Raw genomic sequence first — 20,928 nt, 5'->3', positions numbered from 1 at the left:
TGTAAATACAGTAGTGAAGACACCCACAATAGTATGTAAGTTTTAATACAGTTGACAAACCATAGATTTATTAACTAGAATATTTTAAACTAAGCTACATCTTTAAACTAAGCTATAAATAGGCCATGCCTACACATTTTTACCATTTATATAGGTTCCTTCTTTATTATTATTCTTCATTATTATTTTCTGTCCTGAGTTCTTAACTGCTACTGCGTAGCCAGTCCCAAAAAACTGGAGTTTTTTTTTTTTTTTTCAACTGACAGATGCTACAATACTGCATGTCTGACTTCGACGTGCCAGATTTCTGTTTCTTTTCTTTGGAACTTCATCTTGGATTCATAACCTAATCTAAGTTGTTTGTTTTAACATGTATTCCTCATGGTGCAAGCAGAAGGTCACGTCACGTAATTCTCCTGAAGAGAAATATACACAAGTTATTATTAGGGGAGAGCCATCTTGAAACAATCAAATCGGTGTTGACCTCACCTCCTTCTCTGTAAGTACAAAAGGACAAGCCAATGCGCAAACACAGGCCAGATTACAGTGAAAAACACAGTGAAAGGAGAGGACTGTGAAGGCCACCAAGATGGTTTGATGAACTGTAAAATTTGTAGAAAAGAAAAGGTATTTACATTATGCACGACCAAAATACTTCTATATCGATTAAATACCTGGAGGGCAGCAGCCAGGGGGTGTTGGTCTAGTGAAGGTGATTGTGGCTAAAGTGTTAAATAAACAAAATAAAACCATTGCTGAAAACAAAACAGATCTCAAAGTGTATTTTACCTGTGATGTTTGGAGGACCTCTAGAGTCTGCAGCTTGTGCAGCACATTATCCATGTCATGCTGGAGTCTTAGCAGAGCTGAGGCTATTTGTTCATTCATGTTTTCCCTTGAATTACACAGAGACTGTGTGCTCTGTGACACACAACAACATGCCACATTGACATTTTGACCTGACCGGGAGCCGCATGTTGGTCCAAAAATCTCTGTAAAATGTAATTTTTTTCAAAAGAATGATCCAATTACTAAAGAATCTATCCAATTTTAAAATGCTTCTTCTTACCTGTACCTGTTTTTGACATGGCGCTTTTGAAGTCAGACATACTTGTCCTATCTATCAGACCATGTTGATTTTCACTGTACAGAGCTGGAAAACCATTTAACCTTGGGTCATTTTGCCTTTTAGAGAAGAGTCTCGATTCATGTACCTGCAAGTATGGGGTGGACAGACCTTTTAATATAAAAAATACGCAACACTAAATACAGGCATCTTAATAACTCAAAGTTTTATAGTAGCATAATTAGCTTGTACCTGATCAATTGCAAGATGTTCCATCGAATCACAGAATTCTTCATTGTCTGAATCTGTAGATCTAACATTGATCCCAGCAGGCACATTGCAATCTGTATAAAGTATGGATTATTAGCAAACTACTGCAAAGGTTTACATGTAATTATAATTCATTATATTTTACCAATCAGCTGTTCACTGAAGTGTATATAGGGATTGTATTGGATAGCTGGCTCTAATGAACATGCTAGCTCTTCTTCTTCTACCTCACTGTTGAGAGAACTGTGTGTCCCATTGGTGAAAGAGGACACACTTGGCTCCATGCTGCTGCAGTTAGACCCCTGAATGCTCGATCTCCACCTCTTGTTCTCAACCATTAAAAGAATTTGGTCTGGATTGCAGCCTTAAACATATAAATATATAGATCAGGGGTGGACCTGAGATATGATACTTGCCAAAGCACAACACATTTTAAAGGAAAACACAGTATGTACTAATTTCAAGATTATATGGTATTTGTAAACACATGGTGGACTTTCAGAAGTGGGTGTATTTCTGTATGAACATGTGTGTGAATTTATGTGTTGTTGTTAACATTCAATATACAGTAAATAAAGTAATTCCGGTATTCCTTACAATCCTTACAACTGTACACATTGTAAACTCAAAGTCCTGGATATGAAACCTTTTCGCCATCACCATTGTAAAGTCTTGAGCAAACATAAACTTTTAAATTGGGACAATCTAGTAAAATTTCAGGATGCTAACTTGGTCTTCAAAATTCTTCATGGCCTTGCTCCTCCTCCACTCTCTAAATTTTTTACACAGAGTGGTAGAAACACCAGAGCTGCTGCCTCAAACAATCTAGTTGTGCCTCTGAGAAAAAGCTCATTTAGCCAATCTGCTTTCTCAGTTCGAGTGGTCCAGTTTTGGAACACTGTCCCGCCTCACATCAGAAGCGTGGAGTCACTCAGGACTTTTAAAATCATGGTGAAAAAATGGTTACTTCTGAATCAAGCCTGTGATCATCAAATGTGAAATTGTGCTGCCATGTGCTGCCTGCCAGCCTCATCTGTTCTGTGTTGTCTGTAGATTTTGTCTGTCTGTATCACAGTGTTTTACTAATTGCCTACTTACCTGTACTAACTTTTAAAACATTTTACTAATTACCAAACTAACCTTTTATAATCTTGTATTTTATGTGTGGTGGCATTTTACATCTTGCCATAGGGACTGCAGTTGGAAACTAGCTGTATAGCTAATACTGGCGCATTTACAGAAATGTCGATTAATGTGCATTGTCCCTATTCAAATAAACTAATAAATAAATAAACTCAATAATAAATGAATGATAACACCACTAGCTAGCTTGTACCTTTTTTCTCCATCTCTTCTTCCTCCATGTATTCACCATGAGAAATGCACTTGCCGTCATTTTCCTCGTCTTCACAGTTTTTGCATTCACAATTGAGTCTTAAGCTCTTAGAATCCTCACTATCCACACTTTGGTCAACAACAATGTCATCTTTTTCAGTTTCTGGGAGATTTTGTATATCATCCCAAAAATCTCCAAAGCCTGAAGAGTGATGTAAATAGTATTCATACAGTAGTAGTTAATCCTGTGGGCCTGTCTATATACTTTTATTATTAGCTTTTCTAGACAAAAACAATTGAATACTTGCCTTGAATGGTGGGTTTCATGGCTTGCTCATCTAGTAACAAAAGGACAGTAATAATAAACTATTGGGAACGTTGTTTTGCCTATAGTTTGATGTTATTGTACCTGTATGTTTTGCAAATGGTCTTGTAAAAGGTCTTTTGTCTACTTCATTTTCTTCAGCATCTTCATTATTGCTTTCTACCTCTGTAAAGAAGTTGCCAAGCTTTTGTACCAATTCAGTCACTTCACTGGAAATTGGAATGGTTTCCAAGATCTAGAAGTAAACAACACAAAATGAAAGCTTTGTTAAATAAGCAGCACTGTATGACTGTTTGTCATAATAGACTATTGCATCCATAAACACATTGTTAAGCTATATTATTATTCTGCATGCATTGAGCTTTCATTTTTTGTGAATGGCCTACCAGTTGGATGTCTTCAACATACTTCATCATTGCTTCTTCCCTTGTCATATTTCCCAAAGCACTCCATGCGTCCCTGGAAACACAAGTGGTTCAGCACAGGCAGTTCTCATAAGCACATCATGATGTTATTAAGGCATAAATTAATTATAAAAACAAAAACAAATTCAATATAAAACTAAACCAAAAAATACCATTTAGCTTTCCCCCTTGTGTCCCAGAAGCCAGTTGGTCGAGGGATGTTACAAGGCCCTAATGTTGCCTGTTTGTAGTAACTGTAGAACATCAACATCATGTCATCTGATGGTTGAAAAGGGCCTGAAAACCAAGAGGAGGTACAACTATGTGATATATGAAGGATTAGCATCCAAACATTTTTTACAGAACCAAGTTTCCTGTAAATCAAATCAGAACTAAATCACCAATATTATAGACCATTCATGTTTAGGAAGTAGCCTACCATACACCACATCCAATTCACAGACAGTACACTAGCTCCGGCTTCATCATTAGAGCAGCTGTATCATTGCAGGTTCAACCAAGAGTCTCTTCAAAGCTGGATGTAGGTCAATCACAGTCTGTTTACTCACTAACAAATCTGAGCAGGTCTAAACCTGGAGTGACTTACCATCCTCTGGCAAAGTCCAGATCACTTTTACTGCAGCGTCAAATTTTTCCTCCAGACTGTATCCATCCTCCTCTTCTGGTGTCATGCTCATGATCAGAAAGGATGACAATAAATAAGAATTTAAATTAGGCATCAATGCTGAATGAAAAATAATTTCATTCACTGAAGGGGAGTTTTTCTGATCACAGAGGTTTGCTGGTACATTGTCGCCTTTCCCGTGAAAAAAAATAGTTGCTATAGAACACTTCCATGAGTTTATGTTACATCTGTCCTTATAGAAATAATGTAAGCTAATTATGTCTCTCTGCAGTATACCTAAAGCCAATCTGGTCTGTGATAAAGGATGAGCAAAGGGATGAGCCCAGACTCGAGCGGTGGACTGTTCTGGTTTTGGGAGATGTAGTTTTTTGTCGGCTCACATCGCGGCAAAGGCCCAGCAAACGCCCACAGCTCCGTACAGCAGCTCTCCTTCAAATCCCACAACCGCGCTGGAGCAGGGATTTAAACCGAGGTGGCGTATGGGAAATGTAGTCTTGTACTGCTCAGTCATTTTAGAGTAAACCCAAATAAGCTTTATCTAGGATTTCAATTTGTACATTAAATAAAAGTATGTGTAATCTATCTTATCTAAATCTAAAAAAAATATTAAATTATAGTCTTCGGTTGGTACCTCAATGAGTTAATCACAATGAATGATATGTTTTAGTTATATTATAATTTGTCTTTAAAAATAAATGTCCATGGCTTGTGACTGTACTTTGATGCATATGTATTGTCCGATATCACATTTTACTGTAACATAATGAAGTCTGGACGTGATTGGTTCGCTGCTGTGAGGAGCCAATGAGCGTGGAGCCTTGTTGGCGTAGATTTGTCACGGGCTGTTGTGAATCGGAGGCCTACCGCCCCACAGAGCCAGGCGGGGGAGCCCCTTTCACAGCCGCCCAGCAGCATCACCGCCTCGCTCCGCTGAGAAGGACAGAGAGGAGAGAAATGCAAAGGGATGTAAGATGGCAGAGCTACAAATGCTACTAGAGGAGGAAATCCCCGCCGGGAAACGAGCGCTTGTGGAGAGCTACCAGAACCTTTCCCGTGTCGCGGAATACTGCGAAAACAATTATGTTCAGGTAAGAAAAACGTGATCGAAAGGCGCTTTGATTCAGACCATTTCGCCGCTATCTTCCGTCGTGTCTGCGGAGTGAAACCATAGGGCAGGAAACGCTGGTTGGACCAAAACAGACCTGCAAACCGCTATTTCCTCCCAGATAAACCACCCCTCCGCCGAACGGTACCGCGGCTGGCTCGACTGTGAGCGGATCTGTCGAGTTTCTGGGCCGGGCCGGTGAAGCAGAGCCGCGGTAGCCGTCACAAGCTACACTCGCCCTGCTCCAGAGCCTCTGGGAGTGTTTAGAGAGGGTGTGTCGTGCTACGGCCAAGTGGTTTGTCAATGATTGAATCCGTTTTGTGAGGAGGCTCTGGTAGAGCAAAACGCTCCTTTTTACCATTAAAACACAGCCTGATGAGAGAATTGAAATTCAGAGCTTGCAGCTCCACCGAGCACAGCAGCCTATGACTTACACACGGCTCATAATGGAAACATGTTTTCATCCTATATTCTAACAGGGTTTAAAGAAAGCTGCTGTATTAATGGCCAATAGTTGATGAGGCGATTTGTCTCAAATGAATTGCCTTGTTCGTGAATCATGCGGTGCCTGTAAATTATGCCCCTTATAAAAACACTGCAACACACGTACAAGTCCAGTTCACTACATAATATGCAATATAGATGAAGTTTCGCGCAATTAACTTGCATGCTGTCTAATTACTTTGTGTTTGCACATAGAAATCTTTTATTTTTATACCACCATGTGTTCTAAATTAATTTCTGTAGTAACTGTAAATTTTAAAAAATAACAACTGACCATTGACTCTTCTGACAGCTTATCAACTAAAAACTGGACTCACCATGTGCCTTTGGGAGTCACATGATAAATTGCAGGATCATAGCTCCTCAAATAATGACTCATGGAGTTCAGTGTGATATCACACAGATCATACCCATCAGGTTGTTTCCTCATCAAAAACATACCTGGAGGATGGTTTTGTCTCATTCACACATGTTTAATGCACAAACCCTGCATATTTAGCCTGAGTTCTTTTCTCAAACAAAAAACACTCTGTTCCACCTTGTTATGTCATGTGGTGGTACAGAAAGTGCTGTACTGGGGTTTTAAACTCGTATGTTTATTAGAATCATTTGGATAATTTCAGCCATGGAAGGGCTGAACAAAAGGTAAAAAGTTAACTGTTCACTTGAAAACTAACGCTCCATGAAATCACAAGGTGAAGTGGGGCATCTTGAGCTTTGGAGATGTCGACAGACTAATCATAAAGGGATACTCAGATGTGTGAATGAAACAAAACACAACTCTAGGTATCTTTTTGCTTATGTAACAACAGTCTAGTATGGCTTAAAGCCCACAAGAATCAAATTTACATAATGTAGGACCTTTAAGGCCTTACTACAATATAGTAAGAAATTGCAATGTGCAGTAAAACATTTATAAACTGTTGTAAGTGACCATTTCATTAAAGTTGTTAAAGAACAAATCTTCTCGTACATGTATTGTAGTTGGTCTGTATAGGACCACAAAGTGTAAAAAAAACAATACTATGCAACAATATTAGCAAAGCTTGCTTGTAGATCATATTTATCATGATTATTACAAAAACTATCCATCCCTAAATATTCATACTGTTGCCTAATTACTGTCAGAGGCATTTAACTATAATATTATTATTATTTTCAAATGCATCAACATAAGGCAGTAAGATTTCCAGTGTACAAGCCATTTATTTGTTTCTGGTGCTGCAACATTTCATGAATAATTCTGATGAGTTAAACAATGGGCTTGGTTTGAGGATACCAACAGTTTATTGCACAGTAGTCATTTAATTCCATTGATGTTGTACAACAACCATTATTGTTTTACTAGTAATGAATAATGCCCACTCACTTATTTTAGTATATTTGATGAAAACTAAGTACACTCCATCACAGTAATGTTAGACTTTTTATACAGGTTTTGATGTTAAACTATAAATAAGCCTATCCGGAGCAGTCACTATTTCAAGGCTCCCAGAAACAGATGGTTTGCCAGCCGGTGGAGAGTTGGGATCATACAAAGTGTCTTGGCATTCCTGTTCACTGGTCGCCTCTCCCACACGCACCTGTCCCACTGCCATGTCCATCCAACACAGCTATTGTTGTTCTCTGGTCCACTGTCCTCCAAGGCTGGTGTCTTTTACTTAAAATGGTGGACTCAGTTGGCTGGAAAATGCCATGTTTACATAATTTCTTGTAAATGAGCAGTGAAATTGCTTGTTTCCTCTTTAGTTTTTCTACCTTACTTCCTCTGCCAACGTCTGTGTTTCCTCCTCCACATCCTGTGCTGATTTGACTGACCCTGTCTCTGCTTTTCTGGTAGGCTCAAGATAAGAAAAAGGCCCTGGAGGAGACCAAAGCCTACACCACTCAGTCTCTGGCCAGCGTAGCCTATCAGATCAATGCCTTAGCCAACAATGTGCTGCAGCTACTGGACATCCAGGCCTCGCAACTACGCCGCATGGAGTCTTCAATCAACCACATCTCTCAGGTATAAAACTACTATTCTGTTATGGGAAACCTCTTATGCTGTTAAATTGAATGTATGCTTTAAGGCTCATTGGTTAGAGCTGCATGGTATGTAAGGCATCTCACCACCCTCAATGTTAATCTACATTACTTGCAGCTTTGTCCTATCATTGCACTCAAACACTCTCACTTTTCAGGTATCATGCTGCTAGTTCCTTAGCATAAAGCCAGGACCTGAAAATAGAAAAAATAATTTAAAAAAAAAGAAAAAATAATCTTTGTGTATTACCTATAGTTTTAGAAATCATATATATTGTATGTCCTAAGATAACTATCAAATAAAGTGGTGGTGAAGCGAACAAAGTCCCCCACACCCATGATATTGACAGCAACATTTTTTTCCAAAACTTTTATTGATATTTTTCATCATTTTAACAAAAAAATGTTCCCTTACTCAAAAAGGTTGTCTTACAGTGTGTTCCCAGCTCACCAGTGTTCCCAGTATTAAAACTGACATGTGACATTTGGCTCCCTGGACTTGCCAGCCCTGTGGGCAGTGCTCTGATGACACCTCATGCTTCATCAGCAGACCTCTCTCTCCCCTCTGTCCCGTGTTGTTCTGTTCTCACCCAGGCCACCCTGTCTGTCAGCCTCTGAAAGTCCCAGTCCTCTCGCTGTGCGCTTCATTAAACCCGTCAGGATCAACTCCAGCTCTGACGTCTGTACCCTCCACTCTTTGGCTCTTTAGAGTTCAGGCTTTACACCAAAGGCGGCTGGAATAACCAGCGTTAATGTTGGCTTAATGGAGATAGTTAATTCCTTTTAGATATTGACTGTGTATAGATGGCTCTTTTTATCAGTTTTGTCAATTCAGAAACAAGAGAATCGGTGTAAAACAGATGGTATCCCAATGGACAGAGGATTCTGCCGTACTCAAGGTGCACTATTATGGTTTTGTGGTTGCTTTTTTAATATGATGTTATTCCGTTCCCAGGAATTTTCCACATTATTGCATTATATGTTTAAAGTTAAATTTCATTATGAGTGTTTTTATTGCCAAATACCTTGAAAAAACATGTATTTCACTGGGAGCAGGATCACCCTTTCACAGATCTGACCTGTCTGTTTCCATGAAGATGGAGTAGTTTAATCAAAATGTGAAACAGATAAAGCAATGACATTTCCATGGAGACAAGCAGATAGAGTATCCTCCATAAGAAAAGTTACCTAGTACACCTTTAGTTTTTATAATTATTGTCATTATTGTCAAATAATGGTCTGGAGGGTCTCCTGTCATACACATTTACATAAAAGGAAACATTTGTATTTGAGTAACTGTACTTTTGTATTCTGTCCCCCTCTATTGCAATACATTTTAAACCTGGCACCTTTCCAAGAATCCATCAATCCATGAAGTTAAACTTCAAATGAGGACATAAGAGTTTTTGTTATGTAATTTTAAAGAGGGTGGCTGCAAAAACCTGTATTACCTAAAACCAATGTATTTCTTCAAAGAAGAACTGTGCCAAACTGTTCCCCATCTGTCTGTGTTTGTTTGCTTTAATTATATGCCCAACTACAACAGCGATAATTGTAATTCTGTTGTGCTGCAGAAGATTAAGGCCTTTGAAAACCTTTCAGCCATTATTTGTTACATTTCCCTCTAGATCTCATTATTGATGATCTATTTGTTTAACAATACTGCCTAATGTGACAGCCTTTTATTTTGATTATATTTTTACTTAACTGAGTTCGATGTAGATTTTTTTGACTAATAGTTTTGACTGTGTTGCATTTGGTTGCACTTCTGCGAGTCGTCATGGCAATAGCACAGAGTTATTAGGTTGAGTGTACATCCGACTGTGCTCTCTACAGCTGTGCCATCTGTGAGAATGGGGCGACAGAGCTTCACCATGGTGCATGTCCACATGTTTATTAAGGATTACAAACTAAATGAGATCAGACGTGTGCACAGCAAGGCCACGGGCAGGTCTGCTGTCAGTGATTAGGTAACAGGTAATACAAAATGTTAGATTATTTTACCATTACTTTGTAACATCTGCCAGTGGTCTAAGTGCTGTATTCCAACAAATGACTCAATTTGTCCCATGCAGATGGCTCACACATTGACTTCTGGAGCAAAGATATTCACAAACAATGAGTGCCATAAAACAGATTTTCTTATCTTTAGCTGCTTATTTGTATTAAGGGTTCAAGAGGTTCAAACTCCAGCTATTATAAATTAAGCAACTATAGGATTTGATGTAGTTAGTTTTAATCTGATCAACTAGAATGCCTAGTGCATAATATCAGTATCCTCAATGTCCAATTTGCTCTTAAAGTACAGATGAATCATGATATCTGGAACATAAGAATTTGTATGTAGTACTTATTTTATATATATATTTTTGTACTTTTGAAAATGTATTTGTTCAGTGCTTCCACCAAGAGAGAATCCCATTGACATTTGTTCTTTTTGATGTCCGGGGCATGAAACAGCAGTACATGTATAACACATTACATTATACACAAATGATAATAAGGAAGAAGTGCTTTCAGTTTGGCCAAGAGATTTCCATTTATTCTAATATGCCCTTGCTGTAAAATGTGCTCTCAGTCGTTGCTCGCTTAGTCAGTAACAGGAAAAAGGCGGGGATTTTTTCTTACTTCCAGTTGAAATGGGGTGTCACCCTTTAGCTTCCTCTCCTAAAGAAGACTATAAATATCTCACATTCAGCCAAATGCAGAAATACACAGTTAAACATGACAAGGAGCTGCCATTAATGCAGAACACCATTAAGTGTATAACGCCCATCACACTTCAGTTTCTCAGAGTCATTCGTATCTTTACACTCAGAGGGAGGCAGATACAGCAGTGGAGCTCTCAGGACTCATGTGTGACTGGTGACCTTATATTTAACTGTTTTCTAAATATTGTATTGACTGTAGGTTTTACTGAAAGCAAATAAAATATAATTTTGTGGTAATTTTTATTACCTTTTTGAATTTTATTTATTTATTATTTTATTTGTCTTGGGCAAATAGACATCTTTTCTCTTGCATAGCCTAGGCAGCCACAATCGATGTCAATCAACACATGATACAAGAGACAAGGAAAAATAAACAAAAACAGACAGCAAAACACACACACAAAAAAAAGAGTATCTCCGAATGATTTTCTTTCACACATGGACAGAGAATTTGGCTTGAAAGAGAAAAAATATATTCTGAAATATATTGAAACATGTCCACAAATAATGGACATAACTGAACTTAATCTGAATAGTGTTTGAGTTAGTTTTGAGTTAAGTTATTTTATGTAATTTATTGTTTGTAGTGTATTGATACTGATGCATACATAACATTATATAATAGACCTGCTACAAATACATAATTGCCACATTTTCTGTTTCTTGCAATATTTTGCTTAACTTTTTTATTACACAATTAATCTCAAAATCCTGGCTCTAGGATATGTAGGTTACTGTAACCTACATATGAGCCATATTAGGGCCCCAAACCAGTTATAAATAATTTTAAATGTAGAAGCATCATAGATTCTCCATCCATCCTTACTGTGCTTTGGCCTTTCTTCCCATTGACTTGTTCTGTTTCATTCATCATTCATACACGGTAGTGGGAGTTCAGGCCTGCTGTGTAGGTGCTCAGAGCCACAGTGATTTTAATTAAGAAGGAGGAAGAGGTCACCATTACATGAGTTTGACCCTGATTCTGGGTTAAAGACATATACATCAAATATGTGTGAGGGCAGAGGGTCATAAGTAGTAAGATGGACACTGAAGAGTGTGCAGTGGTGAAATTTATAGTGACTTTTTTTTTTTAACCCAACATGCATTTTAAATACTATAGTCTTGATTGAAAACATATTGTATTACTCAAGGTCTTTCTGTTGGTTTTTAACCAAATAATTCCTTTAAAATAATATGAATTTAAATTTTTTGCTTTATAGTTTTACTGATACAGCTATGGCATAATACCTTACTTCTCTATCTACTTCTATCTGTTAAAAAGTCTTCTCTCAGCACAGAACATATTATTAATCAATATACATAATACTTAATTATGATTAATAAATCAATAAATATTAATACTTCATTATTATTATTATTATTATTATTATTTCAAGTAACAATTAGAGACAAATTTTCAAGTAATCCAATTAGTTGTTTTGTCATTTCCCCAAATGACTACAAAAGGAATGTCTACATACTTCAAATTTTCTTAAGATTAACGATCGAGTGGCTTGAACTAAAAAGTGGCTTTAAATGTGATCAGTTGAAAAAGGCACTTTCTTGGAGAAGGCTAGTTTATAAAAGTCTACCCTATTATTACAATAAGAAGTAGCCTTTATTCATTTATTTATTGAAGGCTGGAATTATCTTGCATCTAAAAATATGATATGCCATTTTCTCTCTCTCACCTTTCCATTATTTTTATTGATACTGCAGACTGTGGACATACACAAAGAGAAGGTGGCTCGCCGAGAGATTGGGATCCTGACCACAAACAAGAACACGTCCCGCACCCACAAAATCATTGCCCCTGGCAACATGGAGCGGCCTGTACGCTACATCCGAAAGCCCATCGACTACACTCTGCTGGACGACGTGGGACATGGGGTCAAAGTAAGAACACCATTGCATTTTCCATTTTGAAAACTTAATTAAAGAGCAGAATCCTTTTGAAGACACTGTAAAAGGAATGTGATATCCTCCCCACAATCAAACCACTTCAAGTCATTATTTTGATATGTGATCCTGATTTGCACGCTTAATCGATTTTTCAAGACAGGAAAAGTGATTTTAGTGGAGTTCACACCTCTCCCATGTAACTGCCAGCTCTCATATATCACTTACACTGATGCACACTCACACTTCAGCCGGTCGATACAGTGGCCTTTTAAGTAATCACCGCTCATCACATGCATGGAAATGTTACATTGACTTGTACACGGAGGATTCTTTATGGCTTATGGCAAAACTTTCCCATGTAAAACCAGATAGCAGTTAGTAAGTGGCTGCACGACTGCCTCAGCTGAACAGCAGTATTCTCCTCGTTCTGCTTAATTTTAGTGTTTTCTCCTCTCTGCATGATCCATCCGCTTTCCCACAGCCTTTGATTCACTAAACCAGTGTGCTCTTCAATGTGTGTGAGGCTTTCATTGTATTACAGTATTCTGTGTTTCTGCACCAGTCTCCTCTCTCCTCTCTTTTTGTTAAGACAGAGGCTGTCTGTCGATTTCAGACATGCACTGATTCAAATTCAAAAGCTGGTGTTTCCTCCTCAGAGGAGCATCTCACACAGATTTGGCACGGCCCTCTATGCAAATGCAGCTACAGATGCAGAGATGAATGATGGCTGCTCACAAACACATAATAGAAGGACCCTGCACTTGGCTGCACCACTAAGGCTACATTGTGAATGTATCAGCCAAAAATCTGATATTTTGCTCACATTTGACCCAAATCCCAAAATTTGCATTTCAGTATCAAAAATGATGCATTTTAGAAACTACAGATGTTGCTGTATGTGAGAGCAGGACTCACAAGCAATAATTCAGAACAGTGTTTTTGTTATTTATTAATTATGAACAAAATATATACAAAATACTAAATTGTAGGGCCAAACTGCCTGTTTTTATTATCCAGCCATACGTTTACTGTTCAAGGGAGAGCTGGTCTGAGTACTTCATATACAGACAGAACAAACTGATGGGCTGTAGGGCAGTGGTTAACACAGTCACAGGACAGCAGTTATTTATGATGGCTCTTTACGGCCTGTTTGTTCAAAGTTACAACCGCTCGCAGCTATTCTATGTGTGAGTTTAAGTGGATGTGATCGTGATTGTAGCATCAAACATCAGGTCTAGACTCTGACGCAACACAATAAGCACAACGCACTCTCTCTGTTTCAAATAGAGCTGCTTTAGATGTTTTCTCTGGGAAACTGTATAAATAGCACTCACTGGCTATGTTTAAAATGGCACATTCTTGATTCTCTATTAATTCTTCTACTAATGCATCATTTTCTTAAATTAGATTCACACCGACAGTTTATATGCACAGTCCACACATTTTCAAGTTACACTCTGTGATATTTCTGTAATAACTAAAATGTCACTAACTGTCACTGTCACCTGCCATCACCTTAACCTGAACCTGTTTCTCTGTCCTGTTTTTTGCTGCTTTTTCTCAGTGGCTTAAAGCCAAGGTAAGACACAATTGTCTTTTTGTTTTTATTTTTAGAATGCATGCACTTTGAAAGACAATTTAAGAGAAGACATTTGATTATAATGTTATATTACTATATACATGATGTCGGTAAAATATAGTCTTTTGTATTTTTAAATAATGGAAATCCATGAAAATGTTTAACTGAAACAAATCCACTCTTTATCAGGTAGTTACTCCTAAAGCCTAATGTAGTAAAGAAGCATCATTGTCAGGCAATTTAGTGCAAACAAAGCAGTGAGTTCATTTATCTTTCCTTCTACAGCAACATGGAAACAATGCAGCAGGGCGAGGAGGAGGCACACTGTCCCGGACCAATCCTCCAACACAGAAACCTCCAAGCCCTCCTATGGCGGGCCGTGGCACTCTAGGGTAAGGCCATATACTTGAAAAATATTACAAAACATTAGCTTTGAACATGTTGGCAAAAGATATCTCTCCTAAAACTAACTACAACTAACTGTAAACAGACGTAATACTCCATATAAGACACTGGAGCCAGTGAAGCCTCCAGTGGTGCCTAACGACTACATGACAAGCCCTGCCCGCCTTGGCAACCAGCACAGCCCTGCACGCACTGCCTCCCTCAACCAGAGACCCAGGACTCACAGGTACAACCTATCACTATTACATTTATGTAATGAAATGATATACACTCTTCAGCTTTCCCATCTAAAATAAACAAATTTAATTATGTTGAATGGCAATTTCAAATAACTGTTGGAGTACATTTTCCAGAATATCATGTATACATCAAAAGCCTTTGAAAGTTTGTATGAGGGTTGTAGATGCTACAGTTTTCACACACATCTGTGTGTTGCTGTAGAGATGCATGAGCGATGACAGAGCGGATGTAATCATGGGTTGTCAAACACAGTCGTCTAATTACAACGTGTGGCTCTTCCTGTGGCCATCACCCTCTTCCACTCTTCTCTTCCTCTTTTGTCTTCAAGTGGGAGCAGTGGTGGAAGTGGGGGCAGAGAAAACAGTGGCAGTAGTGGAGTGGGGATGCCTTTGGCTGTTCCTACCCCATCCCCTCCCAGTATGGGCCAAGGTGAGCAGACATACAACAAAGTGGAGCCTGATCTTTATAAGTTATATCCAAAGCATGTTAGAGCAAAAATACTACCATCTCTGCAACACTTTACCGATCTAGAGCCCATAGTTTCTGAAATGAGGTTCAATACATGAACTACCCCATTTGCAACATGTCACTTTACACCAACCTACTTCTCACACTGATATTTTTCATTTAACATTACAGTTGCCACATCTGCTGCCTCAGTGCCACAGGGCCCAGGTTTGGGTCCGATCCCCATGTCCCAGTTTGGCACCATCTCACGGCAGATTTCCCGCCACAACTCGTCAACCACATCGTCCGCCTCAATGGTTTCGGCTACGGGCACATACCGCCGTGCGCCCTCTGTGTCCTCCCAACAGCCACACATCAACGGAGGACCAGGCTACCCACAAAACTCAGGTAAATGCTCTGGTACTCACCTGTGAATATACTGTAATATGAATGTCCTTAGCTATAGTTTTGAAATGACCACACTACTTACATTTTTATTACTAATGTTTTCATCCACTGCTTTCTTCAAAATTTGCCAAGTCTCTGCTGATTCTACTTGTTAAGGGTAGGATGCTGTAGCTGATTTTTACTGTCCTAAAACATGAAAAACAGAACTAATTAATTTTAAATGGTTTGGTTTGATTAAGTTATCTTGGTGAATAATTAGGTAAGTGAGGAATAAGTGCTTTTCACAAATCAAGACCAGAGTAGAGTTTTGCTTTCACAGTAAACGGCAACAGTAACAAGAACTAGCATGCTAATGCCTTATTACTGGACAATAAAACCCTTCATATTTGGATGCGGACAGCACGCAGTGGACATATTTTGATCTCAAGAGCTGCTTATGTAATATATCTGTACTGGAGCAAGACAAATTCTGCTAAAATACATGGAGACAGGGCCTTTAACAGGTGTATTTTACAAAAAATTTAAATGTAGTCCTCTCTGTAGATAAACCTTGTACCATTTTGTGCTGTGTTTGGTGCATCAAATGTAATGCTGATTTGTAGCTATCCTTTTTGACATTATTACATTATTTGTCTGAGAAAATTTTTGTTTACAGGCAGGAAGACAAAGGGCTTTCATGGGCAGTGGGGGGATAATATGTTTTTGACAAGGGGAGACCCTGGATATATGCATGTGCTGTTTGAGACTAGAATTTATTTTGACACACTGCACTGCTCTGAGCTCCTTTGCTCTAATGGCCCCTCTCTCAGGACAGACGTTTTCAGACAGAGGAGGTTTATTGTCTGCAAGGGAAAGACAATAAAGCCACGCACACAACATTAGAATCAGCCAGGGATTTAAACTGGGACATCATGAGCTCTGTGATGGATAATATTTTACATTAGCTCTGAATTGTACTAGTTTTTATAATGAATAAAAAAGGAAACTGATGTGATGATGACATTAATTGAACATTGTGTGCAATATAAAAATAAATACACACTAGCAAAGTAATATGCAATGAGAACAACACTCTCTATTAGGTTCATAGGCAGGAAGACAAAAAGCCGGAACACAAAAAAGTCAACTGTAGGTTTATTTGATTTTTTTTTTTTTACCAGTAGCTGTCAGATAAGCAGTAAATTAGATAATCTAGATTAGGTTGCCAATCTAATTACAACTGGTATCTTTAACGGAAATGAAGGCAAGACTTTTTGGCAAGAGAGAACTCGGGATATATGAATATGTGGTGTTATTATACACAAACTTACCATAGTTGGGTATAAGTTAGAAACAAAGAAAAAATGAGTATTTTTAGTTTTATACTGGGTCTTAAGTACATCATTTTGTTTTGGAAATTTGTACTGTTTAAACAGTACAAATTTCCAAAACAAAGACTCACATATTGCACAGTCCCTACACTGTTGTTTCTGTGTTGATAGGCATCAGTAATAATGAGAGTCAAGTTTCCAGGGACATGTAATTTCTGAGTCATAGTGGGCTTACATTTGAGGTGGAACAATTATGTCACCTCTCTGGGTGTAGCATGTATGGTTTGACGTGTCACCCTCATGTAAGACATGAGGGTGGCAAGTCAAACCATACCCTTTCTGTTTTTGCTAGTTTTGCCCCCTATACATTTAATTTTAAAATGGACTAATGCACTATTGCTGGGTTTCAGATTACAACATTCATTCATTCTATAGCCCTGTAATTTTTCATAGAGATGGGGCACATTTTAACTGATGAGCAGATTTTTTGTAACATATGTTATTCAAAGGCCCAGTCACTAATATCATTATCAAGTTTTATTGTTTAACTGTGGACTTTCCTTCTGGATATGAAAATTACATGTAATTAATGGGAAGAAATGGCTCTTGCTCTTCATCTGGGGAGTATATCTCATTCTACAATATGAAAACTACCAATAAACAAACTCTGCAGTTATAAGTTACCTAAGCTTCATGTTGCCATATGTTGCCAGCTCATTTGTACAGGACCTTGCATTTTCTCCGTTCGTTTTGTCTCACGCTCTGCTTCTCCTTGCTGCTGCTGCCGCTTCTTCAGTGTCTGTGGCTCCTCCACCTCCGCCCATGGTGCAGCTGACCCCACAGATCCCCCTCACTGGCTTTGTGGCCAGAATGCAGGAGAGCAGTAAGTCAAACGCATGACTTTCACTATAATACTGTAACGTGTACTTGCTGTCAAAATTATGACAGATGAAAATCATGCAATTTTTTTACAAATCACTTTTGTCTTTTTTATATATTAATATTCTGCAAGGATATGTTCATGATATGTTGAAAGTGAATACTACCAATGAGTACCACAAGTCATCAATATACTATGAGTATATTGATGAATTTGGTCATTTGATAGTTTCTATGATTATTCTTAACTCAGCCAAATTACCTGAAACCATTTATTATGCCAAACAGTAATACATTTTAGAATTATTTAATTACAAACAATATTCATTTTCATGGGCTTCAGCTTTGTGTTTATAGGATAAATTTGAGTACTTTTGCCAATTCAAATGATTTTGTGTATTGTTACTTGCTAGGGCACGGTGCATATTTTTAATCACTTTGAACTTGTGGGACCTCTGGTGTTTTTCATTTTGCTTTGTTTTGTTTGTTTTTTCTTACAAAACTATGGACTTTGTGCATGATTTTTAAGCTTGCTCAAAATTATAGTCCAATCAGCCTTGCCTCCTCACTGTAAAATGCCATGATTTGCCCCTCTGCTCCTCTGTGACTCACTACACTCTGTGCACACTTTCTGGCGATGGGCACGCCTTTTGAATGTCTGTCTGTTGCCATGGTGATGGATCACAGAAAGCTCAATTCGAACTCTCGCTCTGACGAAGAGAAAGAAATGTGAGCTGATTGTGCACTTGGCCTGTCTAGAAACGCTACAGGATACAAAAACCTATGAGTCATGCCGTCAAATGCAGGATTTTAGCAACAATCTCTCGCTAACCCTGTTTGAGTCCAGTATAACTTTAATTTAAAAGAGCCATTTGTCACATCTCCTGTAGCCTTAACACAATTGTACAATTGTTCTGTTGTATTAGAATAAAATATCATTAGGAAGTGAGTTCAACATGTCTGCTAGAGTTTTGTTTATTAATTTACCATTTATAAGTTTTAAAGACTATGGTGTCATTTATTCTAATGTATTCTATTCCCACAAAAATAATGACACAGTGCCCTCTAGTGGACCAAGCCCATATATTATAATATGGTAGCTAGACCGTTTTATGCAATTAAATACATTAAGATCATGATCAAATTGAACAGAAAACATCAGAAAGACGTTTGAAAAGGAACAAAATGTATTGAGAGGGCAGTCAGAATGGGGCATCCAATCCTTTGGGTCAATATGCAATCCAATACAATAATTTTAGTTTCTACTGGTGACTTGTGAATAGACAACAGAAAGTCACATGTAGACATTTAAGCACTTGATTCTAATGTGTGTGTGTGTGTGTGTGTGTGTTTTTAGTCACAGACAGCCCTGCCCCACCTCCTCCTCCCCCTCCTGAGGACCTGTCAGTGTTTGAGGAGCCCTCCCCCCCTCCACCCCCTCCCCCGGTGGACTATGAGGAAGACGAGGCCGCTGTGGTTCACTACAGCGACCCATACGCGGACGGAGACCCACACTGGGCACCCAAGAGCTATCTAGAGAAAGGTTTGGAATCCCTCGCTCTCTAAGTTTACCTTTATTTAGACCAGTCATAATATGTTTTGAAAAGTATAATACAACAGAGAATATGTTAGTAGTTTTTTGTTTTGTTTTTGTTTTGTTTTTGTTTTACAAAGCAGTAACACATATACTTACTACTACCCCAGTTGAAGAGGCATGCTAGAAGATGTAGTTCATATAGTTTTGTTGGTAATGTGGTTAATAAAAAAATTCTCACCTGCAAACTCACATAAACAAATATTAGTTAAACTTAAGACCACCCTACATGTGTTTTGTACTAAATGTTTTCTACTTCACAGTTGTGGCTATCTATGACTACACCAAGGACAAAGAGGATGAGCTTTCTTTCATGGAGGGAGCCATCATCTACATAATCAAGAAGAACGACGACGGCTGGTTTGAAGGAGTCTGTAACGGCGTCACTGGACTCTTCCCCGGAAACTATGTTGAGTCTATCATGCACTATGCTGACTAAAACACACAACCCCAACATACTGCCATTTTGAACTCAAATGTGGAAGATATGTACAGAGGTGAATGCAGTGTAGCGATATGTACAGCTCAGTCTGAATGAAGTGCCATGGTGAAATCTTAGCAGTTTACTTGGTTATTTTTGAAAGATAATAAGGGACCAGTCCAAAAACTTGTCGCACAAGAAGAAGGGTTGAAAAGCCTTGGATAGTGGCGTATGTTAGTTTACACTGTTTTGATCAGAAGGAGGAAAAGTTTAAACAACATAACAATGATCAAATTTACGCAAAATCTCAAATGTCTCCAAATTCCAAATTCAGAAGCTTCCTATCCATCACTTGCACTGTGAATGATAAAGAGACCTACTACACAAAATATATAAGTATTGGGAACTGAAATGATTGTGTGCCACTGTTGATGTTCGGTTTGCAGAAATGTGAGGAGTGTGTAAAGAATGCATTGAAACTTAAAAAAAGAGAAATTGTTCTTGTTCCTGGTGACGTTACTTTCCTTCTTGTAAATATTCTGTAACTTGCGAAGCTGCCAGTGCGTTGTCCGTCTGTGCTTCACCGTGAGTCTCCATCAGTGGGAAGTGGTGGTGCCAGCATCTGAAGGCTTGTGTTACATTCGATATGTACTTGAATACTCATTTGCCCTCATCACTTTGTGCCATTTTAAGTCATGAATGAACATAATTTTGCATTTTGTTGTCACCTGAATTCGCAATGCTGTTGTCCAGCTACTGTAGCAGAAAGAGGGATTCACATCGAGTTACAATGAAGGACTGGCAGTTTATTTTGTTGCTTCTATATCTATTTCCATTGCACTGATAAGTAAAAACTGTGACTATGTTTAAATTAAAATTCAAAATATTTGAGTATTTGCTGATGAAAACGCATAAATGCCAATGGTCAAGTTTTTTATTATTAGTTTTGTGAACGTGGTGCTTACATTGGTGCTCACAAGCTCCCATCAACAACCGCCCCCTCAATGAGTCCTTTGTTATTTTTAGGGGTAATAATCCCATTATAATTTCCAGCATTATAGTGAATGTAGGTGTATTCATCTGTTTACAATCTGTTCCTAATCAGGCAAAACAATACAACCTCTGGCAGGTGAATAACAATTGTATCTTAATCATTCCATTGTGTGAGGCGTTCAAGAGCTGCAGTAATTAGTATTTACCTAAAATGGCCCAAGGGACGAGCGGGCTGCGTATTTGGCAGGTGGTTATAATGTTCTGCTTGATCAATGTAAATGGTTTTGAAGGAAATATTAACAGTCCAGGCATCTCAAAACAAAGACTCAAAAAGTGGTTAAAAATACATTGTCGACATG

General features: G+C 38.3%; 2 protein-coding genes across 5 annotated transcripts; one reads left to right on the top strand and one right to left on the bottom strand.

Moving 5' to 3' along the window:
• Positions 1 to 439: 439 nt before the first annotated feature.
• LOC117384791 (acyl-CoA-binding domain-containing protein 5A-like) lies at positions 440 to 4,826 on the bottom strand. Its single transcript, XM_033981943.2, has 12 exons — positions 4,008 to 4,826; positions 3,574 to 3,697; positions 3,383 to 3,455; positions 3,081 to 3,231; positions 2,980 to 3,009; positions 2,673 to 2,873; positions 1,482 to 1,700; positions 1,319 to 1,410; positions 1,070 to 1,214; positions 790 to 992; positions 675 to 722; positions 440 to 602 (listed from the first exon to the last, which is right to left on the bottom strand). Exons 1-12 carry the CDS (start codon positions 4,096 to 4,098, stop codon positions 486 to 488), a joined length of 1,494 nt encoding a protein of 497 aa, XP_033837834.2. The 5' UTR covers positions 4,099 to 4,826; the 3' UTR covers positions 440 to 485.
• A 173-nt stretch (positions 4,827 to 4,999) lies between these two features.
• Positions 5,000 to 20,292, top strand: LOC117385119 (abl interactor 1-like). 4 transcript variants are annotated; one of them, XM_033982389.2, is made up of 11 exons: positions 5,000 to 5,134; positions 7,496 to 7,663; positions 12,111 to 12,287; positions 13,858 to 13,872; positions 14,158 to 14,264; positions 14,363 to 14,503; positions 14,846 to 14,946; positions 15,157 to 15,372; positions 17,479 to 17,565; positions 18,919 to 19,104; positions 19,419 to 20,292. In XM_033982389.2, the coding sequence occupies exons 1-11, from the start codon at positions 5,018 to 5,020 to the stop codon at positions 19,592 to 19,594; spliced, it is 1,491 nt and encodes a 496-aa protein (XP_033838280.1). In that variant the 5' UTR covers positions 5,000 to 5,017; the 3' UTR covers positions 19,595 to 20,292. The 4 variants fall into 4 exon arrangements, with proteins under 4 accessions (XP_033838280.1, XP_033838281.1, XP_033838282.1 ...); XM_033982390.2 differs by lacking the exon at positions 13,858 to 13,872; XM_033982391.2 differs by lacking the exon at positions 17,479 to 17,565.
• Positions 20,293 to 20,928: the final 636 nt, after the last annotated feature.

Source organism: Periophthalmus magnuspinnatus, chromosome 17 (genome assembly GCF_009829125.3).
Source record: "Periophthalmus magnuspinnatus isolate fPerMag1 chromosome 17, fPerMag1.2.pri, whole genome shotgun sequence".
NCBI lineage: Eukaryota > Metazoa > Chordata > Actinopteri > Gobiiformes > Gobiidae > Periophthalmus > Periophthalmus magnuspinnatus.
This window is presented reverse-complemented; position numbering and strand designations above follow the sequence as displayed.